The 26,395-nt window shown below is 69.6% G+C and overlaps 4 protein-coding genes across 9 annotated transcripts; all 4 read right to left on the minus strand.

Annotated features, from left to right (window-relative positions):
• Positions 1-12: 12 nt before the first annotated feature.
• Positions 13-7,287, minus strand: UNC45A (unc-45 myosin chaperone A). Its single transcript, XM_082769465.1, has 20 exons — positions 7,218-7,287; positions 6,591-6,749; positions 5,906-5,942; positions 5,626-5,801; positions 5,430-5,522; positions 5,004-5,171; positions 4,561-4,729; positions 4,189-4,359; positions 3,875-4,046; positions 3,347-3,647; positions 3,115-3,209; positions 2,900-3,041; positions 2,581-2,721; positions 2,249-2,376; positions 1,980-2,046; positions 1,769-1,882; positions 1,215-1,330; positions 957-1,074; positions 726-881; positions 13-579 (listed from the first exon to the last, which is right to left on the minus strand). The coding sequence occupies exons 1-20, from the start codon at positions 7,227-7,229 to the stop codon at positions 319-321; spliced, it is 2,796 nt and encodes a 931-aa protein (XP_082625591.1). The 5' UTR covers positions 7,230-7,287; the 3' UTR covers positions 13-318.
• A 269-nt stretch (positions 7,288-7,556) lies between these two features.
• Positions 7,557-9,490, minus strand: LOC309882271 (protein shisa-like-1a; the record flags this gene model as incomplete). The annotated part of the gene is made up of 3 exons (XM_082769176.1): positions 7,557-7,773; positions 7,906-8,145; positions 9,450-9,490. 3 exons carry the CDS (start codon positions 9,488-9,490, stop codon positions 7,557-7,559), a joined length of 498 nt encoding a protein of 165 aa, XP_082625302.1.
• A 229-nt stretch (positions 9,491-9,719) lies between these two features.
• Positions 9,720-18,007, minus strand: MAN2A2 (mannosidase alpha class 2A member 2). Of its 5 annotated transcripts, XM_082768811.1 has the most exons (23): positions 17,527-18,007; positions 17,098-17,352; positions 16,810-16,954; positions 16,546-16,717; positions 16,110-16,237; positions 15,857-16,030; positions 15,381-15,567; positions 15,117-15,294; positions 14,785-14,987; positions 14,320-14,502; positions 14,038-14,152; positions 13,768-13,835; positions 13,387-13,552; positions 12,888-13,124; positions 12,661-12,783; positions 12,448-12,562; positions 12,220-12,353; positions 11,993-12,134; positions 11,769-11,902; positions 11,353-11,430; positions 10,849-11,043; positions 10,665-10,775; positions 9,720-10,311 (listed from the first exon to the last, which is right to left on the minus strand). In XM_082768811.1, the coding sequence occupies exons 1-23, from the start codon at positions 17,656-17,658 to the stop codon at positions 10,159-10,161; spliced, it is 3,528 nt and encodes a 1,175-aa protein (XP_082624937.1). In that variant the 5' UTR covers positions 17,659-18,007; the 3' UTR covers positions 9,720-10,158. The 5 variants fall into 5 exon arrangements, with proteins under 5 accessions (XP_082624937.1, XP_082624934.1, XP_082624935.1 ...); XM_082768808.1 differs by lacking the exon at positions 11,353-11,430 and having other exon boundaries at positions 10,665-10,778; positions 17,527-18,006; XM_082768809.1 differs by lacking the exon at positions 11,353-11,430 and having other exon boundaries at positions 17,527-18,004.
• Positions 18,008-18,212: 205 nt separating this feature from the next.
• FES (FES proto-oncogene, tyrosine kinase) lies at positions 18,213-24,305 on the minus strand. Of its 2 annotated transcripts, XM_082769249.1 has the most exons (19): positions 24,206-24,305; positions 23,235-23,485; positions 22,965-23,138; positions 22,787-22,883; positions 22,371-22,554; positions 21,915-22,052; positions 21,698-21,817; positions 21,493-21,615; positions 21,234-21,420; positions 21,050-21,127; positions 20,629-20,838; positions 20,204-20,326; positions 19,994-20,047; positions 19,782-19,900; positions 19,477-19,571; positions 19,233-19,356; positions 18,970-19,127; positions 18,633-18,755; positions 18,213-18,519 (listed from the first exon to the last, which is right to left on the minus strand). In XM_082769249.1, exons 2-19 carry the CDS (start codon positions 23,457-23,459, stop codon positions 18,377-18,379), a joined length of 2,475 nt encoding a protein of 824 aa, XP_082625375.1. In that variant the 5' UTR covers positions 23,460-23,485; positions 24,206-24,305; the 3' UTR covers positions 18,213-18,376. The 2 variants fall into 2 exon arrangements, with proteins under 2 accessions (XP_082625375.1, XP_082625374.1); XM_082769248.1 differs by having other exon boundaries at positions 18,339-18,755.
• Positions 24,306-26,395: the final 2,090 nt, after the last annotated feature.

Genomic DNA, 26,395 nt, shown 5'->3' on the forward strand with positions numbered 1-26,395 from the left:
GGACGGGGCGGGGATGGGAGGGGCAGCACCGGGCCCCCCCCCGTCGGGCAGCCGCAGACAGACGCGGAGGCGGCGCCGCCGCCCAGGAGCAGCTTCAGCGCGGTGCCCCCGGTGCCGCCCCCGTTAAGGCACTGGCAGTGGCGGAGGTGGCGCTGGGCCCCGTCCTCCCCCCCCTCACCCCGGGACGCGGCGGCAGCGGGCGGGGGGGGGCCCGGCCCGGTCCCAGCGGGCGGCCCCCGGTCGGTCCCGGTGCGGCGCGGTGCGTGCGGTGAGCGCAAGCCCGGAGCAGCGTGTGCAGGGCAGGGCCCGGGCCCGGGCTCAGTCCTGGCCGGGGCCGGGCTTGATGAGGCCGTAAGACACCGCCTGCGCCAGCGCCTCCTGCGCCGCCTGCGCCACGCGCGGCTTGTCGCGGTCCTTGGCCAGCACCGAGAGGATCTCCAGCATCTCGCTGGCGATGAGCTGCTCCGCCACGCCGCGCTCGGCCGCCATCATGTTCATCACCACCACGGCCCCGCGGTGCTGCAGCTCCGTGCTGGGGCTGAGCAGCAGCGCCTGCAGGATCTCCAGCCAGTGCACCGTCTGCGGGCAGAGCGGGGCGCTCAGCACCGTGGGCAGCCACAGCACCGCACCCCTGGGTGCCGTATGGCAGCGGGCCCCCAGCCCACAGCCAGCCCCAGCACGCGGGGTGAGGGGCACATGAGGCTGCCCCTGCCCTGGGTACTCACCACCTGCGGGATCCTCTTGCAGATGGGGGGATGCAGCGCGGTCAGCATGGCCAGGGTCCCCGAGGCTGCCCGCCGCAGCTTCTCATCCTCCTCCCCGCTGTACAGGACCATCAGCTTCAGCCGGTCGCTGTCCTCGGCCAGGAACAGCTCCTGCACCTGCAGGCAGCAGGGAGGGAGGTGGCCAGCAGCCCAGGGCAAGCAGCCGCTGGCTCAGCGCGGCACGGCCCTCACCTCCTTGCTCATGGCCATGTTGCACATGCACTCGGTGGCAGCCAGCCGGATCAGCTCGTGCTCCTCAAACATGTAGCCCTCGATCATGGGCACAGCCTTCTCCTTCAGGATCTTCTGCCTGCAGCAGGCCAGGGGTGAGCACTCCTTGCCCCTTGGTGCTACCCCCGCACCACTTTTGGCCAGGGCAGCACCCATCTGGACCTGGGTCCCCCTCACCCCCCGCCTAGAAGAGCTGGGCCTTGGCCCCACTGCCCCTACCGCAGCCTCTCGCTGATGCCAGCCAGGTTGGTTAACGCCATCAGCCCCTCAAAGTTCTCCAGGCCTGTGCGCTGGAGGTGCAGAAGGCTGACCAGGGGCCGCACCACCTCGTAGATCTGTGGAAAGAGCAGTGCAGGGCTCAAACCTGGGGGCAGGGACTCTAGACCTAGCAGAAAGGCAAAACCTCCTTGTGGCCAGGCCTGGACAATCAGGCCATTGGGGAAACCACCAGGGGCTTTTGCCTCCTTCCCGAGGAAGGTCAAACTCAGATTGCCACCCCTCAGGCCTCCATCTCCTGGGCTGCCAAGCCCTGCCGCAAGGGGAAACGAGGAGCCAAAGCCGGCTCCCAGCGACCATGGCAGCCCCTGCCCCGCAGCCCTCCCTGTGCTGCTCAGCCCGACGCCTCCCCAGAGCAGACGTGCCTGGCTGCAGCAATTCGGGCACAGAAGGAGCGTCGAGGCCCCCCCACAGCCCTCTCTGACCCCTGCAACCCCCGGCTGTCCCCTCCACGCCCTGCGCAGCGTGGCAGCCTGCCCCTCGGTGGTGACACTGACCCGCTCCCCAGGAAACGCCATCTCTGGGTTGGAGGTGATGGTGATCTTCGCCAGGGCCTGAGCCGCCTTGGTCTGTCCCACCTCAGTGCCCTCCAGGGACAGCGGGATGAGAGCCTGCAGATGGAGATGCATCAGCCTGTCCCACAGCTGGTCACAGCCCCAGCCCTCCCCATGGAACGGGCTGGGGGCACCGCGGCACCCACCACCTCACCTTGCCTCCTCCCTGTGCAACCACACCGCCTCGGTCCTCTGCCTCCGCCACGAGGGCCAGGAACACCCTGCAGACAGGGCAGGAGCAGACGGAGTCTGGAACCTGCTGTGGTGGCTGCCAGTGCCACCCCGATACCAGCAGCGGGCCCAGGCTGTGCCAGACACCCCCCTGCTCCTAGAAGCCCGGGCTCACCACAGGCACTAAGTTTGCAGGAGGGTGCCAGCAGCCTCAGAGGGCAGCTCCCACACCCCTGCCCCTGCCCCCTGTACCTGGAGATCAGCTCCCGGCAGGAGTTGGTGAGTGCCGGGTTCTCGCTCTTCACCATGCAGGCCAGGGCTGACACCACGCCAGCCGTCAGCAGCTTGCGCACCCGCCGCTTCACAAAGTCCGGCTTGTCCTGTCCCGGGCAGGGGCACCGCTCCAGTCAGAGCCAGCACCCGACCTGCCACCGCCTCCTGCTGCCCAGCCCCGAGGCCATCACCCCAAAGGCACCAGAATGGTATCTCCGGACTCCCCGTCCCTGGCCAGGCTCTGTCCCAGCCCCCCGCTGTCCCGTGGGGCCAAGGCTCCCCACAGCTCCTGCGATCATTCCCCCCCTCACCTTGGGGTGCTGCTCTGGAATGTGCTGCTTGGCGTACTTGGCCAGCTCCAGCATCTGGGGGTCTGGCTCCTCGTGGTCGTAGCTGTTGGTGCAGTTCACCAGCGTGGAGGCAACTGCATAGAGCACGCTCCTGTCCTCCGACTGCAGGGGAAATGGGACGCTTGTCGCACCCGTGACACAGCACAGAGCAGGGCTTGAGCCCGCTCAGCACCACCAGAGCCCTGTGCACACCCCAGCCACAGCCCCGCAGGAGGAGCCCCAACCCCCTCCATCAGGAGGGGCACTCGGGCACGTTCCCCCCACGGCGCTCAGCGCCCACCTTGGCCAGCTGGAACATGGCCTGCATCGCTGCCTTGTCCTCCACGAACTCCTCCTTGACATCTGCATCAAAAGTGAGGTAGGCCAGGCCCTCCACAGCCCAGCGCCGCGTGCCCGCGTCGATCGCCTCATTGCACAGCCACCTGCGAGACGGCCCCGTGAGCCCTCCCTGCAGGGCTCCTGCCCCCAGCGCACCCCGCCGTCCTCGGCACTCACTTGCGGCACTGCTTGGCTAACTTCATCGTGGAGCCCTCAGCAAACTGCTTCATGCTGAAGTCAGTGCCTCCGGCAGACCCCAGCTTGCAGAGCCCCTGTGAGGAGCAGAGCGTCAGGGCTGGAGGCCGCAGAGCCCCCGTGGCAGCCCCCCAGCGGGGACAGGATGGCACCACGGGCCGCCGCAGCCCCCCAGCCCCACGCACTGGTGCTCCTCCTGCCCTGCCGCGCTCACCACCAGCGCCCGGATGCGGATGCTGTCCCTCTCGCTGTGCTTGTAGATCTCCTTGAGCAGGCTGACGCCGTTGGCCGTGATGAAGGACGCGCGCTTGGCCTTGTCAGCAGCGTGGATCAGCGCCTCCACCGCCACCAGCTGGTGGGCCTCGCAGACGGAGGCGCAGAGGGACAGCACGCTGTCCATGATCCCCTCCAGCTCCAGCACCCTGTTCCCAGCGTCTGAGGGGCCCTGCAGCAGGCACGACACCGTCTGTATGGCCCGCAGCTTCCCGGCCAGCTCGTGCCCCTCAAACCAGCTCCTGCAGGGGAAGAAGGCCAGGAGGGATAAGGCTGATCCCCACCAGCCTCACGCCGTGCTGCCCTGCCGGACCAGCGGCATGGCAGGTCCCTGCTGCTCTGCACTTGGCTTTTACCACTAAAAGCAAGAAGCCTGGGAACAGGGTGCTGCCACTCCCAGCGGAGGCAGGGACAGCAGCAGAATGCTCCTGGCTGCACAGGACGGAGCCCTCCTCTGCCCCGGGCTCACCTCACGTAGTCCTCGCACAAGTGGTGGAAGTTCTCCCTCTCAGCGTCGCACTTCAGGTCCTCGTAAAGCTTGCTCAGTAGGACCGAAGCGCTCATCCGGGTGTTCTCTGTCACGGGCAGGCTGCCCGGGGCTCCGCACACTGTGCTGCCCACCTCCAGAATCTTCTTCAGGCCTAGGAGGACACAGAGCTCAGGCACCCAGCGAGGAGCAAAATGGGACGCGCAGGCACCTCGGTCCTGCAGAGCCAAGGCACGCGTCGCCCCAGGCAGAGGGGTGTGACGGCCCAGCGGGATGCTGCAGGCTGTTTCACTCACCCTGGTCGATCACCCAGAGGCTCATGCTGTTGTTGGTCTCCTTCGGCGACTTCCTGGGCACCACCTTGATGAGCAGGTTGAGGGCGTTGTCACGGCCGTGCGCAGAGGCCCCTTCCAGAGGCAGCAGCTCCAGGAGGTCCTTGATCAGCAGTTTCAGGTCCTTGGAGGAATCTTCCAGGGGAGACAGGGCCAGCGGTCAGTGCCCTGCACACAGCCCTCACCCCATCACAGTAAGGCCAGCAGGAGCTGCTGGGATCGGGGGATCCTGACCCCCAGCTCAAGCCCGTGTAAATCCAGGCCCAGAGGCAGGGAGCAGCAGAACCCACCACAGCTCAGCGCCTCCCCACACCAGCTGGGGCAGCAGCCACTCACCCAGCACCACCGCGTCCTCCTTGCCACGGAAGTCCTTCTGCAGTCCCTCCCTCAGGGAATCGAACATGACGTGCAGAAGGTTGCAGGCAGCCAGGGAAACCTGCTCGTGCTCCACACCCAGCACTGCTGAGAGGCGCGGGGCCCCCAGCTCCGCCAGGATGGCCATGGTCTGCAGGTACAAGCACAGGCGCCTGCTGGGGACTTTGGGGGAAAACCCGGCACTCCCCAGCATCTTCTGAGAGCTGTTCCCCTCCACAACAAGGCTCTCACAGCTCAGGCCTGGCAGGTGACAGCTTAGAGCTCTGCTGTTCAGCTGCAGGGCTACAGCACAACACAGGCAAAGGCCATCGGTGCTCCCCAGCCCACCGTACTTCAGAGCCTGCCCAGCACAGATGTCCCCGTGGTCCCCACACGCAGGAGGACCGAGCTCCCGCGGCACCTACCCGGGAGCGGTGCCCGGAGCACAGCCCCACCAGGGTGCGCAGGGCTGCCAGCATCAAGTCAGCCTTGGCCGTGTCAAGCAGCTGCGTCAGCAGCCGCACACCATCGCTTTGGAAGATTTTCTCTGCTCCAGCCTCCTCTCGTGCCAGCACAATCAGGTTCTGCGCCGCCTGGGAGAAGAGAGGCACGTTTGGGTCACCCGCCCTCCAGAACAGACTCCCTGCACACAGCGAACCTCATGTGGGAGCCCACGGGGCAGCCACAGGCACCCAGCCCCGCTCCCAGTCTCCAGGGAGCGTGTTCTGCTGGCAGGAAGCCTGGGCTCCCAGGACAGCACAGCGCAGCCAGCAGTGCCGACCTAGGCATGATTCCTCCACTCCTTGCCCAACACCCAAGTCATGTTGCCCCCCGTTCCCTGGAGCTCAGACCTTCTGCTTCTTGTCGGCATCTTTTTCTTCAGGATCCAGCAAGATCTGGAACATCTGCTCCACCTTTGAGTCCGTGCAGGACATGGTCTTCATCTGAGACAGACCAGAAAGAGCAGCTCAGCCCTTGCTCCCCCTTCACCCACCGCACCCGCAGGGATGCACAGCAGCAGCCGCCCCACAGCACCTTCCCCCTCACCTTCTCGTGCATGCTGCTCCCCAGGGCGCGCAAGGCCTCCTGGAAGGCCTTGTTCTTGGGCTCCAGGCTGATGCACCTCTGCAGGTCGCTGATAGCCTGGTCCAAGCGGCCCAGCTTCTGCAGCGCCTGGCTTCGGCGGAACAGCGCCTTCGTGTCCCGGCCGTCGGCTTCAATGGCTGCAGGAGAGCAAGGGAGCGATCGCAAAGCCCCTGGCGTGCCCCGGGCTGCCTTGGCAGGTGGCACACAGCGGCCAGTCCCTGCCGGCTACCCCTGGCAGTACCTTTAGACGCATCAGCCTCCGCCTCGGCATAGTCCTCCTGCAGGGAGAGAGCGGGTGAGAAGGGGGCACCTGGCACACCGTCCGTGCAGGCTGCATTCACCCCGCCTGCTGCACCCAGCGCTGAGAGAAGAGCAGGGAAATAGCTGGGGGAGGCTGGGGGGGGAAACAGTGTCACTGGGAGCTGGGGACCAGAGGTTGTGTGCCCTGCCCTTCCCAGAGCACAGCCCTCGGGGGGTCTCCAAGGAGCTCTAAGGCCCCGTGCTCTCCGTGTGCCCGCTGTGGCGGTGCTCCCTGCCCCTCTGAGCCCCTGAGGCTCTCGGTGCTTTCCCCTGCTCCAGGCATGGTTTGTGACTGGAAATCAAAGGCTGGTGGGCAGACCCGGGGTGGCTGCATGCCCCGGCTGGGGACAGCGGCCCCGTGGGGAGATGGGACAGAGACAGCCGGGGGCTGGGGGCAGGGGAAGGGGCGAGAGGAGGGATCAGTGCCTGGCCCGGGGGCTGGCGGCGCTGTGCGGGCACCCAGCCGGCTGTGCAGGGTGCCCAGCCCTGCCCGGCCCAGCCGGCAGCACAGGATGGCCCGGGACGGCCCAGGGCAGCCCAGCACGGCCCAGCCCATCCCGTCCCGTCCCAGCCCATCCCGTCCCGTCCCACCCCATCCCACCCCGTCCCGTCCCGTCCCCACGCACCAGTTTGAGGTGGCAGGCGGCTCGGTTGCGGTGCAGCACGGCGCGCTCGGGCCCGCTGCAGTCGAGGCTCAGCGCCCGCGTGTAGGCGGCCAGGGCGGCGCGGTGCTGCCCGGCCTGGAACAGCGCGTTGCCCTCCGCCCGCAGCCGCCCCGCGGACACCTGCCACGGCAGCGCCTGGCACCAGGGCACGGGGCCGCGACCGGCACCGCTCCCCCGACACGGCCCGAGCCCGGCCCCGCCCGGCCCGGCCCGCCCGGTGCCGCCCCGAATCCAGTCCGATCCCGATCCCGGTCCCGTCCACGTCCCCGATCCCGATCCGGATCCCGATCCCGGCCCCGGCCCCGGCCCGTCCCGAATCCAGCCCGATCCCGATCCCGATCCCGATCCCGATCCCGGTCCCGTCCCGTCCCGTCCCCTTCCGTCCCGTCCGTTCCCATTCCGCCCCGTCCCGTCCCGTTCCCGTCCCGGTCCTGTCCCGTCCCGTCCTGCCCCAAATTCATCCCGATCCCGTCCCCAGTCCCGGTCCCGGTCCCGGTCCCCTCCCCTCCCGTCCCGTCCCGTCCTGTCCGTTCCCGTCCCCGTCCCCGCTCCCCTCCCGTCCCTGTCCCGTCCCCGTCCCCCCCTCACCGCCTCCTCCATGGCCGCTCCGGCCGCGCTGTGACGTCACCGCCGATCGCCCGGGGAACCCGGACGCCGCCGCCCGCGTCACGTGACGGGAGGGGAGGGGAGGGGGGCGGGGCCGGGGCCGGGCCGGGCGCAGCCCCCAGCGCCCCCCCGCGGCCCGGAGGTGCCAGCGCAGGGCGGGGCCCCCCCGCGACCCCCGCTGACCCCGCGCGACCCCCGGTGCCCCCGGTAACGCCCCCGTGCCCCCACCCCCTGTGACCCCACTGCCCCCCCGACCCCCCCACCCCCTAGTGCCGCCCCCCCAGCCCTCGGGTCCCCCAGAAGCAGCAGCCACCGGGACCCCTACGCTGCCCCCCCGGGAGCGCGGGGGGCCGGGGCTGCGGGGCCGGGCGCCAGGAGCCCCCCGGGGGCCGGGGAGCCGCGGGGGGGGCAGCGGCCGCAGGGCAGGAGGCGGCCGAGGCTGCAGCGCTTGGTGCGGTAGAAGTGGACGAGGTCGAGGGCCATGAGGACGAGGACGAGGAGCCCGTAGAGCCCCACGAAGGGCAGGGCCAGGGGGTTCCTGCGGGCGGGGGCGGCTCAGCACCGGGGGCACCGGGGGCAGCTCAGCACCAGGCACCCCCAAGGGCCAGCCCCCCCCCAGGGCTGTGCTGCCCACACCGCAGCCCCCGCCGCCCCTCCCGGCCCCGCTCACCGGAGGAGGCCAGGCACGGGGAGGCTGGAGAGGTTCACCCCGGTGAGGGCCTCCACGGCCCCCTGTGAGCAGCAGGACTTGAGGGCGTGGGGGCTGGGCCGGCAGCAGTACCGGTGCGTGGCCGGGTCGGTCAGGCGTGGGCAGTAGAAGCCGGGGTGGTAGCGGCCGTCGGGGCCGGCGTAGCCCTCGCAGAGGTGCAGGTTCTGCACCGAGGCTGCGGCAGGAGCGGTGGGCACGGGGCTGCGGCACCGGCACGCTCCCAGGGAAGGGCACGAGCAGGAGGGGAGGGCAATGCCCAGCCCGGCAGCCCAACGCTGGTCTCCCTGTTCCCTCCTGCCCCACAAGGGCAGCGCCTCTCGCCCCACAGCTGTGCTGCAGCGGGACCAGCTCCGGCACCACCACCCCTGGCTCCCATCCCCAGCACGGACCACCGCCTCCCCGCCCTGACCGCACAGCCTCCAGCTGGGGATGGCGGGGAGCAGCCCAGGGGACGTGGTCCCAGCCAAGAGGGGGAGGACGGGCAGTGCCTGCCCCTGCCTCAGGGAGCAGGGGCAAAGGGGCCGTACCTGTCCCGAGGATGCCGGGGCACAGAGCAGCGGCGAGGAGCAGCCGGAGCAGGAGCCCACCCGGCATCTTCCCCGCCATCCCTGGGCAGAGGCAGCTCCGGCGCTGTCTGAGGCAGAAACCACAGCCCCTCCTGCTCCCGCCTCCATTGCGGCCCATCAGGAGCCTCGTGGAGCCATTAGAGCCTCCTGCACTCACTGCCCCGCTCCGCAGGGACCGCGGGCAGGAGGCGGGAGCATCGCTAATGAGCTTCTCCAGGGCCAAGCACCGGGACCGGAGGCACCATCCCCACCTGGCAGCAGGTCCAGCAGCCCTCACCGGGCACCTCAGCCCTGCTCGGGCTCCCGGCTGGAGGCTGAGGGCTGCAGGCCAGACGGGCACAGGGCAAGCACACCGTGGCTGTGGGGCAGTGGGCAGGATGTGCCGCAGCCCCTCGGGCAGCAGGAGAGCCCCAGCAGGCAGCAGCCTGGCCCCTGGCCAGCTGTGCCATTAGCCAGGCTCTGACAGAGCCACTGTGGGCACACACGTGTGCCCTGCAGAGGGGCAGGACCCGGCCAGCTCCCGCCCGCCCCCCGGCACCATGTGCCCCACAGCCGGGGACCCTGAGCCAGACCCTGAGCAGCGGTGGTGCGAGGGGCGTGCTGCCCTGTGCCCATGGCACGCTGCCTCCAGCTGCTCTGCCCCTCGTCGCTGCTGTGGCTGCGCGTGGCTGAGCCTGGGGGGTGCAAGGAAAGCGAGACGGAGCTCAGACGGCACCACCTCCTCCCCCAGCCCTCCCCAGGGTGCCGCAGCCCAGCCCACCGGTGCTCCAGCAGTAATAATTAGCCCCGGGGGGGGCAGGGGAGTGCAGCATCCACAGCAACCAGGACGCAACACGGCTTCCCGCAGCCTCTGAGCCACCACAGACCCGAGGCGCTTTGGCACTGCCACCAGCTCATACACACAAGCAGTCTGGGCGATCCCCAGATGGGCAGGCTCACCCTGGCACTGTCTTGTCTTTGCGCATGGCTGTCCAGGCCATGCCACCAGGGAATGAGCTCCGAGGGCTCCCCACCCTGCTCAGCTGGGGGAGAGGGGCAGGACAGGGGCCCCGTAGTGCAGAGCAGGCACAGCACCAGCCGCCCGCAGCCCTCCCAGCCCACCTGGGCGCAGGGCACAGCCCAGAGCCTCTACCCGCAGAGCCCCCCTCCTGCTGCCCAGCGCCACTGGTGCGAGAACCACAAAGCAGACACAGGCCGGGGCTCCTGGAAACAGCCTCATGTTTCCTACAAGCTCCAGGCGAGCTCAGTCTCCAGTCCATAGCGCCTGCCCGGCCAGGCCGCTGCCAGCCCACGTGCTGCCCTGCCGGTCCGTGGGAGCCCAGGCGCCAGCAGGGCCCCTGCCCCAGGGCTGCACGGCGGGCACACCGCGGCCGGTCCCGCTGCCCCGCCAGCCCTGCTCCGCTCAGAGCAGCGCCCAGCCTGCGCCCTCTGCACCAGGCAGCATTCAGCAGCCTCCGCGCAGCCCTGCCGCAGCAGCTCACTGTCCGAAATCTATCTGAGAACACAGGACTAATAAATTAAGAAGGCAGCAGCCTGCGCAGGTCCGGCACCTCCTGCCTGCCACGGGCCTGCCGGCGCAGCCTCTGCGGGGCTCGGCGGCTGCTCCAGCAGCGCACAGCCAGTCTGCTCCTCCCCGCCGCGGGACACGCTACCCCAGGCGGACGCGGAAAGTGGCGATTTCCATGGGGTCCAGGCGGATGGCGGTGCTGTTGGAGGCCGTGCCCAGCGGGTACATCAGGGTGAGCGAGGTGGGCTGCAGGGAGCCAAGCTCCAGCCCCTGGAACAGGCTGCCCAGCGCCAGCTAGGGAGAGAGCAGGAGGGCGAGTGGCACAGGCGCCTGGCTTCCTGCACTGACCCAGCCCAGGCTTTCCCCTCCTGCATCGGAGGGTGCAGGGCCCATTCCAGACCCCAGTCCCCCTTCCTGCAAAACCAGTGTCCTCCAGCTTTGCCTGCAAAAGGGGCAGAGCGGGACTGCCTCCTTCGTTGTGGGACCCTTGAACTGCTACGGGTTCTAGGCTTCGGGGGGGGCCCTCCCTCCCACCCCAATCCTGGCTTGGCAGGAGCCCAGGATGCTCGAGGCAGGCCTGGTGCCAGATGTGCCAGGGTGCCACAGCCCAGCTCTGACCCCACGAGGGTGCAGGCGGCAGCTCCTACCTTGCCCTGGGTGGTGGTGCAGTTAAACCCCAGGTTCCTGGCCTCCAGGCTGCAGTCAAAGCCTTTGCGGTGCAGGATCAGGGCTGCCTCGGCCGAGGGGAGCGAGTCGTCCTGCTGGGAGCGGGGCCGTGAGGCACGGTGCTGGGGACCCCTGCGAGCCCCCCGCCACCTGCCCACGGCTCACCTCTGCCTGCAGCGTCCGCAGGTTGAGGATGTGGAAGTCACAGGGGACGGTGGCAGCAAGGGGCGTGAAGGAGCGCAGGGCCGGCGGGGCTGGCTTCTCCTGGGCCACCGGCAGGACCAGGGCCTCGGCGTTCAGGTGCATGGAGGTGATGTGGCTCAGCAGGGAGGGGAAGCTGACCGGGCGGCCATCCTGCGCCTGGCAAAGAGCAAGCAGTCAGCACGAGCCAGGTGGCTGCGGGGCCAGGCACAGCCCGCCAGGGCCTGCGGGGCCTCCCGCTCCTTTTGGCCTCCCCGACGGCACCCAGAGGACAGGCACCCCCCGGCACCGGGCACCCAGAGCCTCCAGGCACGGCCCCTCCTTCCCCAGCACCCAAAGAGCAGCCTCGCCACATGGCCTGCGTGGTTCCGGCTGGGCTCTGGTGAGGCTACGAGCCCGCTAGGGCCTGGCTAGTCGCTAGCAGCTACTGCACGAGACAGGGGGCGGCAGGGCCGGGCCGGCCGTTACCTCTGGGCTGCCAGTCCTGGCGCCAGGGAAGCCCAAAGCTTTAAACACGGAGGCCAGTTTGGAAAAGAAGCTGGAGCTCTGAGTGGGTGAAATGGTGCGTGGATCGAGAGCAACGAGGGATGGGATGAGAACACGGTGATTACGAGGGCTCCGTGCCCCCACACGCGGGGCAGACCCCGCCGCGCAGTCCTGCCCTCCCCGCACACCTCCCGCTCTGGGCACGGCCCCGTCCCTCTGCAGTGCCAGCGTGGTGGCCGGGACGGCCGTGAGGTGCAGGGAGGGCACCCCACACCCGGCTGCACCCGCGGCTCTGTGTGCACCACCGTCCCCCAGCGTCCCGAGGCAGGGCTGGGCTCTGCTCCCCAGCAGCGCTGCCCCTGACCCCCAAAGTCCCGTGGCGCCCCCAGCCCACGCACCTTGTTGGCAGTGGCGCGGCGCTCCAGGAGGAGGCGGAAGCGGTTGCAGGTCCGCTTGTTGTCCTTCAGCCCTTGGCCCAGGCCCCGGTTGTCATCCTGCATGAGGCGCCGGTCCAGGATCACCTCCAGCTGGCCTACGGAGAGCGGGCCCCGAGCCCCGGACGTTAGTAGCCGCCAGCAGCCCCCCAAGCCCCCCGGTGGCACAGCCCCCAGCCCCGGCTCACCGCTGCTGAGGCTGGAGACCCCCAGGGCCTGGGCTGTGTGCAGCGTCAGGCGGCTCTGCATGTCCTGGATGTAGGCCATGGCGGGCATGGGGTAGAAATTGGCCTGCAGCGGCAGCTTCTGCTGGTACCTGCGGGGCTGGATCTGTCGAGGGCCGGGGGTCAGGGGCTGGGGGGCAAAGCACTGCCCCCGCGGGCAGCTGCCGTCCCTCCCCGGGCTGCTGGCACACCTGGAAGCCGTTGAGGTCTGTGAAGAAGGTGTCCTCGCTCTCGATGTCCGTGCTGAAGCGCAAGGCCAGCTCCTTGTTGACGTGGTCACGGATGTCCACCAGGCAAGACACGTCCAGGGACAGGCCCTCCACCCCTGTGGGCCAGCAGTGAGCGGCTGGGCACTGCAGGGAGCCTCGGCCAGTGGCCCCGGGCTGGGGAGCGCCCTGGCACAGCCCCACTTGTCCCACCTGGCACGTTGTAAAGCCGCACCACGGTCTGGACGTGCTGGTAGTAGCTGGAAACCTCTGAGAAGAAGGGTCCCTCCGTCACTCGCACAACTGGGGGCTCCTTGGGTGTGTAAGGCTGTGGGGGGAGGAGGCTGCAGTGAGGCTGCTGCCTCCAGGACTGTCCCATGGCTTTTGCACAGCCGCCGGCCAGGCTCCCAGAGGAGGCCCCCATACCTTGGCCTCGCCATCGGGCAGGAAGAGATAGGCTCCACTTTTGTCCTTGGAGGTCCTGGTGCCGTAGACAAGGAACTCGCTGCTCACCCTCTGCTCCCGCTCCTCCCCAGCTCGGCGGAGGCTCTGCAGGGTGCGGGCCGGCAGGGCAGTGAGCGCAGCCTGCCCGAGGCAGAGCTGTGCACCCTGCCCTCCTTCACCTCCGTGCCACCCCCAGGCCCTGTGCTTGCCTGCAGCAGGCCTGAGTGCCCCGAGAAGCAGGCCCGCAGGTGCTGGTTCTCCAGGCAGAAGTCGTCAGGAGCGGTCGGGAAGACGTGCACAGGTACAGCCTCCTGCTTGTGCACGGGCAGGTCCCGGCCATGCAGGTACAGGCGCACGGAGGACTTCAGCACGGCTTGGCCATCAAAGGACTTCTGCAGCTGCAGCACACGCAGCCCCAGCGCGGGCAGGCGGGCCAGCACGGAGACCTGTGGGCGGCAGGGAGACGTGACCGAGGGCTTCCCTGGCGGGCAGCCAACCTGCTGGCTGCCAGCAGCACACGGGCCCCACTTTTGGGGTCTCTGTGGTGGTGGATGTGTGTGGGAGTCTGGGGTCTTGCGTGCCATGGGAGCTCCTGCTGTGGTGCAGGAACACTCTGATGGCGTGTCGGCGTGTGAGGGCAGGAGGCTGGCACACAAGGGCTGTGCAGGGTGAGGACAGGGGCGGCAGTGGGCGGCGGGGCACCCATACCTGGTAGACGTCGGGCACCATGTTGGTGGCGGAGCCCCACTGGGCAGTGAGCTGGGCAGGCAGGGGCTGCCCCTCCTCAGACAGCACGCGCACATGCGGGGTGTCCACCAGCACCGGCACGACGCTCAGGCGCTCCTGCTCCAGCGGGTTGAACACAACCAGGAATCTGCAGGGCAGAGATGCACCAGGACAGCCACCCCCAGCCCCACGGCACCCCTCACACCCTGTGCTCCACAGCACCCCCCGAGCTGCACACACAAAGGCTGCTTCACAGAGCCCCAAGTGCCCCTGCACGTGGTCCCCCCATCGCCTCCCGCTGCCCCCACAAGACCCCGCTGCTGGACAGGAGGAGGCAGCCCACAGCCCCGCGTGCAGCCCTACCGTGGCGAGGCGCCCAGCTTGATGACTGTTCTCTCTGGGAGCGAGTCCTGGTTGAGGCGTGTGTCGTCCTAGGGGAAGCAGCAGGTCAGCCACGGCGTCCCCACCGCCCTCAGCCCGCCTGGCCAGGGGTGCAGCCTGGGGCTGGGGCAGCTCCCCCAGGGCCCTGACCAGCAGCAGGTGGGCAAGCGGTGCTGTGCCGCATGGGGAAGGGCACGGAGACCCCAGCACGAGGCTGGGACGTGGGGAGCCTCGGGGCAGGGAGCTGCTCACCGTGCTGAGGAAGGGGGCGGCGGGGTCGTAGCGGTAGGCGTCCTTGTCCCCCAGCACCAGGTAGTGCGCAGCGTTGATGATGACGCGTTTGAGGCTCGAGAGGGAGTGCAGCAGCCTGGAGCAGTGGGCAGAGTGAGACACCCAGGACCATGCCCTCTGCCCCCTCCCAGCATCCCCCTACACCGCCCCCACATCCCGCTGGGGCGCAGCCGGCACGCCCAGCCCCGCACCCACCAGCCCCCAGCCGTGCCCCCGGGCTGTGCCGCAGCCACCCGCACGCACCGGACTCCATAGTCGACCACCACGGCCTCCTTGGCGGTGCCCGTGATGGCGTCGTGGTGCTGGAAGAGCCCCAGGTTGCGGCGGGCGTTGGTCAGCAGGGCGTAGTCAGACAGCGGGTAGCGGCTGTCGGCACCGGCACGGCGAGCGTGGGCGAGCGCCAGGCTGTACAGGATCTCTGCCCCCCTGCGCAGGGACAGAGTCACCCAGGACCCGCCAGCACCCCCGGGCCCCACGGGGCCAGAACGCAGATGAGAGGAAAGGAGCAGCTGGCACAGGCAGCCTCAGTGCCAGCAGGGCAGAAGCATCACCCCCCTGAGCTGTGCCTGGGCCATCCCCAGCACACCGGTGTCTGGGCACAGGCCAGGGCAAAGGCTGGGGCTGCGGGTGCCACCCGGCCAGCACCATCCTGCACCCCGTGCCCCACGCACCACCCCTGCCCCAGGGCCCCAGCCTGCTTCCCCTCACCGGAGGTGGGTCTCCAGCACGCGGTCCAGGCTCTTGTAGAAAGGCCGGGAGGTGAAGTAGCCCGTCCAGTAGTGATCCTCCCGGTCCGCGTAGGAGAAGAAATCGCCACTCAGCACTGGGAACCCAGGCGGCTTCATGCCCGGCACAATGCCCACCTTCTTGTAGAGGGCATCGAAGTAGTCGGACAGCGTCCCGAACTGCGCCTGCGGGACAGCACACGCAGCTCTGAGTGCTGCGGGGAGCCCCACACCCCTCCCCGCTCTGCGCACCCCTGCCCAGGCTGCCCCAGGCACACGGGGCCCTTCGGCGGCCCCAAAGCTCCCGGCACCGACCTGCACGTGGAGATGGGGCTGGGAGTTGAGGAAGTCAAAGATGCGCTGGTAGTTGAGGAACTGAGCGTCCCACTCCTGCGGCTTGTCGTAGCGGAAGTCGTCCCCCAGGGGCACCAGCAGCACCTTGCTGCGGTACAGCTTGGACTTCTTGCGGTACTGGTCCAGCAGCAGCTGGGCTCTGCCACGGGGCCAGGGCGTGAGGCTGGCTGCCGGAGGCCGGGCTGCGGGGCTCGGAGCCGCTCGCCCTGCCCTCGCCGCACTCACCGCTCTGCCACGTTGGCCTCGGTGATGGCGCGGGGCGGCACCTTCCACGGGCAGTTGATCCGGCCGCCTGGCAGGCGCTTGAAGTCGAACTGGCAGCAGATCTTGGGATCGGGCCCGCAGGTATGGGGCACGTCATAGCTGTAGAAGGGCATCATGTGGCAGAAGATGTCAGTGCTGGAGTCTGGGTCTGCAGGACCGAGGACAGATGAGCATCAGCAGAGGCTCTCCCTCACCTGGCCCCTAGCAGAGGGCGCAGGGCACACCAAGGAGGGGCAGAGCAGACCCAGCACACAAGTTTGCCGAGCACCAGGCACTGGCACATTTGGGGGTCCCCCTGGGGCTGCCCACTGCAGGGCAGAGGCATTGCCTCCCGGCACTCAGCTCCCTGGCCACATAGGGAAGTGTTCAGCAACTTTCCTCTGCTGCCACCCACCCCAGGCAGGTCCGCTGCTGCGGTCACCTCCCGCAGCCCTCACCCCACGCCTGTCTCCACATGAACTCCAGGTTCTGCGTGGCAGCAAAGTGCTTCTTGACGGCGTAGTGCACGCGCTGGATGAGCATGCCCGTCAGGTTGGAGCGCTTCAGCAGGTAGGGCATGGTGGAGCTGTACCCAAAGGGGTCAACGGCCCAGCCCGACCGCGGCGTCACGCCTGGGGGCACAGAGACCCGTCAGCACCTCTTGTGAGCAGCGCCCCCAGCCAGCACCCCTGCAGCCCACCCAGCTCTCACCGATGTTCTTCTCCAGCCACTGGTGCCCCTCGATCAGCTGGTCGATCATGGCGAAGTAGTGGGAATTGGCCTCGTCGGGCATCACCCAGCCACCCGTCACCATCTCCAGCTGCCCGTTCCCAACCAGCCTGCGAGAAACACGCACCAGGGACGTGGTCAGCTCGGGGCAGGGCCCTGCAGTCAGCCACGTACCCATGGCAGAGCCTCCCCCTCTCCTGGAGCCACCTGGCTCTCGGCAGCAGCCTCTGCGATTGCCAGCTGTGGTGCGATGCCCACACTCTCCCCATGCTCCTGTGGGGAGCTGCGTGGAGCCCACGGACACCACGCTGCAGCCAGAGCCGAGTCCAGGGGGCAAAGGGCCCTTCCCTTACGCCCCCCTCACCCACACCCAGCACCTCCTCCAGGCAGCAGAGCCCGGCAGCCGGGGCAGCCCTACCTCCGCACCGCAGCTCGCTTCTGGGCACTGATGTTGTCCCACCACTTGGAGAAGAAGGAGATCTCAGACCAGATGAAGCGCCGGCGGGGGTCCTCCTGCATCTTCAGCACCATGCTGTTGAGGATGTGCTGCGTCTGGTCATAGTAGTACTTGTCAAATGTCTTGATCCAGCCTGCCAGCACACGTGGGGGGTCACTGAGCGGGGCCCAGCCCTCCCCAGCCAGCAGGGCAGGGGCTGGGGGAACACGTGCTGCCTCTGCTCACCGGGGTCATTGTGGGAGTGCGGCACCACAAACACCTGCAGGGGCTCAGCGTCCCACTCATTGGGCTCATAGGTGATATCGAAGCCCTGCTTCCACACCCCGCCATCCTGGTTGTCAAAGGGCAGCAGGGAGTACACGGCCAGCATCTGCCAGGGGACAGCGAGCTCAGGGGGCAGGCACCGGACCGGGCAGGTGCCTGCAGGCACCCTGCTGCACATCCCCTCGCCATCACAGGGCTGGGCCCCTCGCCCCCTGTGCTCGCTGCTGCGCCGAGACCCCAGCCCCTCACCTGCAGGTCTGGGCTCTGGCCCTTGCCCCCCAGGGCAAACTGGCAGTCCTGCGGGGACACGGAGAGGAAGCTGGGGCGACTCTCAGGGGGCAGCGCCCAGGAGCTGTTGGGTGGGTGCCGGGGCGGCGCCGGCTGCCCCTCCGCGTGGGCCGTGAGCTCCAGCACCGAGTCCTTGATGTGGCTGATGATCTCGTGGTTCTCCTCCAGCAGCTGCTCCAGCTGCTCGATGCGGTTCTGCAGCACCGAGATCTGGCTCTGGGGACACGGGCGCCGCGGTGAGCGCGCTGCCCCGGCTCGGGGCTTCCGGCACGGCTCCGGCCCCGCTCGCGGGCTCTCGGCAGCGGGGAACGAGCCCTGCCCCGAGCTCCGGGCCTGGCGCCGGGCCCCGCAGCCAGCCCGGCCCTGGGCCGCCCCGCGCCCGCCGCTCACCCTGGGGAAGTTGCCGCCGCTCTGGTGGCGCGCGGGGTCGTGCTGCACCCGGTCCAGCATCAGGTAGAGGGAGAAGACGGCCACGCAGAAGATGGCAGCGCCGCACACCGTCACCTGCTTCTTCAGCTTCATCCCGGAGGGCCGCGGGGCCGGGCCTGCGGGGGGGGGGCGCACCGGGAGCGGCCGCCCCGTGCCCGCCGGGCGCGATGCGGGGACCGGCAGCGACACCGGGCGGCGCCGGCGGAACGGCCCCGGGGGGCTGCTGGGGCCCGGCCCCGCGACGGGCGGCCCGGGGGGGGGAACCGGGAGGAGCCGGGCCCGTTGCAGGCCGGGGGAGCCGGGGGGAGCCGGGGGCGGCCCGGAGCAGGCCGGGGGCTGCGCTGGGGAAGGCGGCGCCGAGCGGAGCGGAGCGGGCGGGGCCGGGCAGGCCGCGGGGGGCTCGGCGCGGCCCGGGGGCGGGGGGGGGGGGCGGAGGGGCGCGGGGGCTCCCGGCCCGGGGCTGCCCCCCCGCTGCGCTCTTACCCTGCGCGGCTCCGCGGCCCGGCCCCGCCGCTCGCCCCGCCCGGGCCCCGCCGCCTGCCGCGGCCGCGATGGGCCCGGCCCCGCCCCGCCCCGCCCCGCCCGCACGGCCCCGGCCCCGGCCCCGGCCCCCGCCCCGCCGCCGGTGGAGCTCCGCGACCCCGGGCCCGAGCGGCCGCCCCCCGCGTTCCCCGCCCGGTGCCCCGCGCCCCGTGCCCAGGACAGACGCAGCGCTGCGGAGCCCACGTTTATTGCCCGGAGCCGCCCGCCCGCGCCCGCCGCCGCCCCCGGCCCCCGCCGCCCCGGGGGGTCCCGGCCGCGGAGCTGCCCCTCAGCGGTGCCGCTTGCGGATGGCGATGAGCTCCTGGTGCACGGCGCTGAAGCTGGGCCGCCGGCGGGGGTCGTAGTCCCAGCAGCGCAGCATCAGGCGGTACAGCTCCTCGGGGCACTGCTCGGGGGGCTCCAGCCGCACGCCTGCGGGGGGCAGCGCTGGGGTCGGGCCGGCCGCGGCACCGGCCCCGGCCCCCGCGGCCCCGGAGGTCCCGGCTGGGGGGGGGGGGGACCCGCGGCCCCGCCGCCGCCCTCACCCTGCTCCACGGCCTCGCGGGTCTGCTGGTTGCTGAGGTTGGCGTAGGGGACGGCGCCCAGGCTGAAGGCCTCCCACAGCAGGATGCCGAAGCTCCAGACGTCGCTCTCCGAGCTGTATCGGCCTGGGGACACGGCGCGGGCCGGGCGGCGAGTGGTGGGGGGCACCCACGTCACCACCGCCCCACCGGGTGCCCGGCTCTGCCTGCCTCCCACCCCAGCACCACGCGTGGGGTGCCGGGCAGTGCCCCCCAGACTCCCGGGTCCCCCGGCACAGCCTCCCCCTTTCCCTCCCCGAATGCTGTGTAGGTCCCAGGCCGTGCCCGGTGCTGCCCGTACCGTAATTCAGTGCCTCGGGGGCAGTCCACTTCACAGGGATCTGCTTCATGCCTCCCGTGGAGGCGTAGATCCCATCCTCCTCCTCCCGCGACATCCCGAAGTCGCTGATTTTCAGGACGTTCTTCTCGGTCACCAGGCAGTTGCGGGCAGCCAGGTCCCTGGGGCGGCTCGGAGCTGTCAGCCCTGCACCCAGCTGTCCCCAGGACCAGGGGGGGGGCCAGCTGCCCCTGCCCTGCCCGGCCCCCGCGGCCCCCCCAGCCCACCTGTGGATGCAGCGCTTGCTCTCCAGGTACTCCATGCCTGCTGCAGCGTTCTCCGTCATCTTGATCAGCTCCTTCACCTTCAGGTGGGGCCCCTCGCTGCGCAGGAAGCTCAGGAAGTCCCCCCCTGCACCGAGCAGCACAGAGCTGGCAGGCGGCCATCCCAGCCCCGTGCAGCGAGCTCACACGCTTGCACTGGGGCGAGCCCCCACACATGCACCAGGGACCGCAGGATGGGGCTGCTCACCCTGCACCAGCTCCATGACGATGTAAATGGGCTGCTTCTGGGTGCAGACGCCGATGAGCCGGACTATGTTGGGGTGGTTATACTGTTTGAGGATCCTGTGGGGACAGTGAGCAGCACCGTGGGCACACGGGGACCCAGCTGCCCCCACCAGCTCCATCACCGCCTGCATCCCAAGGATGCTGTGCCCGGCTGGTGCAGGGACACAGCCCCCAGCCGGAGGGATGCTGAATCCCAGTGGGGTTTGGGCAGCACCGAGACCTCAGGACAGACAAATGGGCCAGGACAAGCATGACGGTCACACAGACCTGGCTTCCTGCAGGAATTTGGCCTTGAGCTCAGGTGGCAGGGTTTCCCGGCAGGATTTCACAGCCACGGGGGTGTTGTCAGCACGCAGGCGGCCGCTGAACACCTCCCCAAAGTTACCCTGCCGAGAGACACGGATGCACCGCCCGAGCCTGCCACAGCGCACCCGCGGCCAGCCCTGCCCTCCCGCTGGCACCCTCGCACCCCAGCTCACCCGGCCGATGCGCTCCCCCAGCAGCACGTCCTCGTGGTTGAGCACCCACTTGTCCTGCAGGCAGCAGACACCGAGGTCAGCGAGCCGCCCCAGCCCACATCCCCTCCTGCTCCTGCAGCTCCCTCATGCAGAGATGAGTCACTGCAGCTGGAAGGGGCCGGGGCTACGCCCTGCGCAGGGCTCTCGCCTGCTCCCGCTGCCCACCCTCACCTTGGGCACGGCCCTGGCCAGGACGATCCCGCTCTTGCGGGTGATGGGCTGCTGGCTGTGCAGGAGGTGGTCGATGAGCAGCGGGATGGTGGGGAAGCCGTCTCCCTCCAGCCGGTACAAGTTCTGCAGGGAGGGGAGGCTGCGGGGTCGTGCCTGCGTGCACGCGTGAGGTGCACACCCGGGGGAGTGCATGCATGGGGGTACACGCACACACACACGCAGCACAAGCGTGCATTCACACGCACGATGCAGGCTCACAGCTCGTGCTCCGTGCTTGGTCCGTGCAAGGACATGCACACAGCTCGCAGCCGCACACACACATCCTGTGCATTAACACCAGGGTCCTGTGGCTGCACAGGCAGGGCCCCGACATCTGCCCACTGCAGGGGCCGCTCCCAGTGCCACCCCTGCCTGCGGTCACTCACGTCGGCAGCCTGGATGATGAAGTGCCGGGGCTGCCCGTCCCACAGCACGCTGAGCACATACTCCTGCTTCCCCTGGCTCTCCCGCACCAGGAAGTCCCCACTACAGCTCAGCAGCTCCTGCACCTCTGAGCGTGGGATGGCCCCGTGGTACCAGACCTGCTGGCACAGCGGCTTCTGCACCTCCGGGATGAGGGGCACGGGGGGTGGCAGCTGGACAGGGACAGAGCAAGACCGGTCATTCCCCCAGGGGCAGGGAGAGCAGGGTCCAGAGGGGTTCGTGCAGGGTGGGGAGAGGGGCTGGAGAGCAACGTGGAGCAGGGCTGTGGGGCACGACAGGAGAGGGCAGGGGGATCTGAAGGTCTGGGAGGTTTGGCAAGGTGGCTGGGCAGGGCAGGGTGGCTGGAGGTGCCCAGGGTCTCACCGAGAACTTGGGGCTGAAGATGCCCGAGATGTGGTTCTTGAGGGTCTCCAGCGCAGTGGCCCCGCTGCGTTCCTGCTCCTGGGGAAACGTGTGAGCTGTTCCCCTGCAGGCACCCTGCGTGGGGCTGCCAGAACCCGGTGTCACCCAGCCCCACATCTCCCGGAGCACTGTGGGGAGGACTCACCACGGAGGAGACCGAGTGCCGGTCCTCCTGCAGGGGCAGGGCAGGCAGGGGGTCTCCGGAGCCCAGCTCCGCCAGCTTGTTGGCCAGCACATCCCGCTGCGCCTGAAGCTTGGTCTGGGTGCATTGGCAGCTCTGGAGCTGCTGCTGGGCCTCCTGCAGCCCCTGGCGCTTGCTCAGCAAGTGCACCCTGGGGACGGGATGCAGCGGGGTCAGCCCCTGCCACCTCAGCCCCCGCCCCGCCACCCCCCCTGCACCTCACCGCTCCCCAGGCCTCAGCCCCTGCTCCTCGCCCTGGATCTCAGCCTGCAGCTCCCGCACCCGCTGCTCCTTGCTGCTCACAGTCTCGGTGGTGGCCGCCAGCTCCTCCTCGATGGACGTCAGGCTGCAAGAGATGTGTGTGTTGGGTGGGTGCCGAGCCATGAGCCCCCCAGCCTGCCCCCCGCCCGCGGTCCGGCCCCACTCACGAGTGCTGGACACTCTCAACGGTCAGCTCGTTCAGCTGCAGCTCCCCTGGCGCCAGGCTCTCCGTCTCCTCCAGCAGGTTTTCGTCAAAGGTGACGGCTGGCGGCACCTCGCTGCCGTACCTGCGGGCACCGGGCACAGAGCTGCCCTCTGCTCCGCTCGGTGCCCACCCCCGCAGGGCCGTACCCGGTGCGGTGCCCGCGGCCGCACCATCTCTACCTGTGGCACTGGACAAAGCTGCTGTACTCCGTGGCAGGGTCGATCGCTTCGATAGCACGGGCCATTTCCTGGTGTATGGCCAGCACGTCCTCCTGCACCAGGCTGCTGATGCTGTAGTACTCCCCCAGTATCTCCTTCCTGCGGGCACACGGGTGCTGGGGGCTGCCCGGCCTCCCGCACCCCCGCAGCCCAGGCTTGGCCCCGCACTGCCCAGGCCACCTGGTCCCAGTGTCCCCACAGCCCCTGCCCCTCATGAGGTGCTGGGGAAGGGCCCCGAGCTGCCCTGTCCGCAATGGCTCTGGTGCCAGGGGACGGGCGTGTGTGGCACAGGCAACGGGGCAAGGACAGCGCCTGTGCTGCTGGGGACTCCAGCAGGGGGAGGGAGCGTTGCTGGGTCTGGAGGGGAACGGGGGTGCAGAAGCAAGGGGGTGCCCGGAGGGGCGGCAGGGCTCTTACAGAGTGAGGACCATCTCCTGCTGCAGGCTGTAGAGGGACTCGTGCAGGCTGGGCAGTGCCCGCTGGTAGTGGTGGTGGTGGTGCAGCGCGGCTGCCTGCACAGCCAGCACGTACTGGTTGTGCAGGGCGTAGAGCTTCCAGAGGCTGCGCACGTACTTCTCCTTCGCCTTTTCCCTCTCCCTGTCTGCGAGGAGAGGCCATGGGGGCACCCGCTGCCCCGGCACCACAGCTCCCAGTGCATCCCCCCAAGCTCCCAGGCCCACCGAGGTTGTGCCCACGGGTCCCATGGGGCTGCCGTGGCTCCAGGCATCCCTGATCCCGCGGTGTGGCCCGAGGAGAACCGGGGACTGGGGAGAAGAGGGCACGGCAGGACAAGGCTGGGGGATGTGTCAGGACAGTACGGGGCTGCCACCCACCTTTACTGGCCTCCTGGTACTTGCGCTTGGCCTGGGTGCTGTCACGCACCAGGCTGCGGTACTGCGCCTTCAGCTTCTCCATCTCCTGCTGGGTGGTCTGCAGGACGAGGCACCCTCAGGGAGCGGGGCCGGGGCAAGGGCCCGAGCCCCCCAGCCACTCACACAGGGTCCTGCCTACCCGGGTGTACTCCTGGCTGAGCTGCTGCCACTGCTCGGTGAAAGCCTTGCGGAGCTGCTGCTTGTCGCGGATGAGCAGGCTCAGCTTGGCCAGCGGCCCCGCCGCCAGCTCCTCTGCGTGCCGCCGCAGGGTCTGGCTCAGCATCTCCGTCTGGTTCACCAGCACCCACCACGACTGCAGGGACAGGGAATCAGGGACAGAGCAGTGACGGCCACCCTCTGGCAACGCGCCGGGTCTGTGGGGTGTGCACCTGCACCCTGCTGTCCCTACCTCCCCGATCTGGCCTCCGTGGTCACCAGCACGGAGCTGCCCAGAGCCCTCCTGCTTCTCCAGCTGGGACAGCATGTGGTGCAACATCCCCGCGTACTCCCGATCACTCTTGGCCCGCTGTGACATCCACTTCTTCATCAGCTCCAGCAGGCGCAGCTCACTGTCCTGCAGCCGCAGCAGCGCGCTGTGCCCCTGCGGGCACCACAGCTCCGGCCCGAAGCCCATGGCACCGTGGTCCTCCTGGGACGAGGCTGCAGAGCAGCAGGGCAGCCTGAGATGCAGCTGCCACCCTGTGCTCCGCGTGGAACTCACCTGTGGGCAGGGCCCTTTGCCTCCCCTCGCCCATCTCCCCGCAGCAGGCATGCGGTGCCCGGGGCAGCCCCGCAGCGGGGGGCAGAGTCACCCACACCCTCCACAATCTGCCTTGCAAAAGGCATATTGAAGCAGCTGGGAGGGCTGTGTGCGCCCAACATGCCGCAGCAGTCGGGGCCCGCGGCGGGGGCAATGCCAGGGAGGAGGAAGCGTGGGGTCAAAATCCAGCCCCGCTCTGCCGTGTGCCGCGAGGCCGGGAGCACCGGCCCCATGGGGCTCCGGCTGCTCTGGCCCTATCCTGCCCCACTCCCTGTGCCCGTGCCGGGGGCAGCTGGGCACACTGGGGCAGGACAGCACCCAGGGGCCAGGGCACGGGCAGGAGGCCAGCAAGAGGGGGACAGGGCACTGAGCCACGGGGGACAGTGCCAAGCCTGGACGTGTCCCTGCACACAGAACTGCGGCATGGCCAGCAGGAGCCGAATTCAGCCCAGGCCTGGCCCCAGGGTGCGCAGCCCATCAGAGAGGGCACAGCCAGGAGTAGGAGGGTGCTGGAGCCTGGCTCCATGCAGGGCAGGATGTCCCCGCACAGACTAAAACCCCGCAGAAGAACAGGACTGTGACCCCCCCCAGCCCCGCAAAGGGGTCCCCTTCCCTCCAACCTGTGCGTGCCGCGAGGTCCCGGCCGCGGAGCTGGCGCCGGTGTGCTCCCGGGGCTGGGGCCGGTGCAATCTGGACCTGGCGCAGCTCCGGCTCCCAGAGAGGAACAGGAAACCCTGTGCTGACCATACAGCCATTGCGAGATTTCCTGCGCTTCCTCCCCTCCCTGCCGGTCCCCCGTGTTTGAGGCTGACTCCAGCACACAGCCCCAGAGCTGCTGGGCAGCCCCCAGCTCCTGCACCTCTCCCAGCGGCCAGGCACCAGGGCCTTGCACCATCAGGATTTGTCCCTGCAGGAGCCCGGGCCCCTTCCTCACCTCAGCTGTGCTGCGCTGCCACCGCAGAGCCTCCAGCTGCAGCTCAGCCCAGGTTGGCTCGGCTGCCTCGTGGGGCACCTCCTGCAGCCAGGCAGGGGTCCCCCGGCCCCAAAGCGGTGTCACAGTCACCTGCAAGCCACGTTCAAGCCATTTCCACTTCTTGAGGAAGTTGTGGGGAAAAGTGCGTAGAAAGGTTTTCTTGAGTTGCCTTCCCACGGCTGAGCACTGCCTGGGTGGTCACGTCGAGGAACACTGCAACGCCTCAGCACGGCTCTGCACCAAGGGCTGCTGCAGCCCCCGGGCACGGTCAGTGCCAGTCTCCCTGGAAACTGTTTTTCCACAGCACGTTTCACCAGCAGCAGCACTGCAGCTCTGTCCTGCAGCACACGCTCACCAACCCCCAGCCCCCGCTGCCCATCCCAAGCCCTGCCCAGGACTCTGTTCTGCGCGAGCTGCACCAGCAGCACCCCCTGCACCACCAGCTGCAGAGGCACTCAGCACTTCCACAAGAGCAGCGAGGGTTCTGCCAGCTGGGCTGAGGGGCTGCTTCTCCTCTCCAGCTTCCCCTGGCTTCTCCCAGATAGCGCAGGCTTTCCCCACATGCACGGGGCTGGCTTGTGAGACACCGGGCACCCCGAGCCGGGGGCTGTGGCCTGACCCCCTGTGCCTGGCTAGTCAGGGCAGCCAGGCTGTGAGGCTCCGTGAGCGACCGTGATTGCAGAATCCAGCAGAAGCCCTCGCTCTCCAGCAGCCCTGACCGCTGCCTGCAGCAGGAAGGCCGCTGTGGGCTGTGCTGCAGCTCACCCAGTTTCACATCCTCCATCCACGGTCCCACAGCCTGCAGGGCCCCGCACTGCGGTGCCCCGTGGGGCTGGCCCCGGCTGACCCCCCCACGGCACCGTCACTGCGGCTGCTGGCTCTGCCCCGCGCAGCCCTCGGCCGAGGGGCAGCCGGGACGTGCCCCCTTCCCAGCCTGGCAGGGCAGCGAGAAAGGGAAAGCTCCCACAGCTGCATGCACGCAGCAGGGAACCCGCTCCTGACCACAGGAAGACGCCACGGCTGGGACGGCACGAGGGCAGCTGCAGAGAGGAGCCCCTGAGCGAGCACGCAAAGAAACCCGCTTGGGGCTGTCCCCCTCCCTCCGACAGCCGCCCCGGCCGGCTCTGCCATCCCACGCACTCAGCCCCAGGTGGAGCAGGGCTGGGCCCGGCCCGGGCTAGCAGCGAGGGCTGCCCGCAGGCAACGCGTGGCTGCAGGGGCTGCGCTGGGCACGGGGGCTGCAGCGCGCGAGCTCAGCCGTCCCCAGGGCTGCAGTGGAGGGACGCAGCCCGCGTGCTGCAGGGAAGCAGCACGAGCTCCCCAGCCTGCTGCCCCCCTCCGCTCACTAGAGCCGGTTCCAAAATTAGCTGCTCTGCGGGTTTGCGATAAGCAGCTGCTTCCCGTCACTCAGGTGAGGGTGACGGTCACCGCCTGGGTGCCACGTCCTCACCGCAGCCCCAGACAGCGGCCCCCTGCAGCACAGCTCCTGCCACAGCCCGCAGCTCCGCAGGGCTCCTCGCCTCCAGGGGCATCTCCGTCCTGGACAGAGCCCACGGGGGACCCGGAGCTGCAGGGCTCCAGCAGCACAGCCGCAGGCAGCGAGCAGCTGGGCTCCGCAGTGCTCTGAGCCGGGGGGTCCCAGCAGGGCCCCCCCGCACCCCCGGCTCAGCCCAGTGCTCCCTGCCCTGCATCTGCCCTGGGACCCCTCGTGGGGCTGCGGAGCAGGGCACGGGGCTGCAGGGGGCCCTGGCCCCACACCTCCATGGGCCCCGGGGTGCCTGCCTGAGGGCCCCCCGCTGCCTCAGGGTGGCAGGACACAGAGCTCGGGCAGCGGGGC

The sequence above is a fragment of the Aythya marila genome (genome assembly GCF_965140915.1).
Source record: "Aythya marila genome assembly, chromosome: 11".
NCBI lineage: Eukaryota > Metazoa > Chordata > Aves > Anseriformes > Anatidae > Aythya > Aythya marila.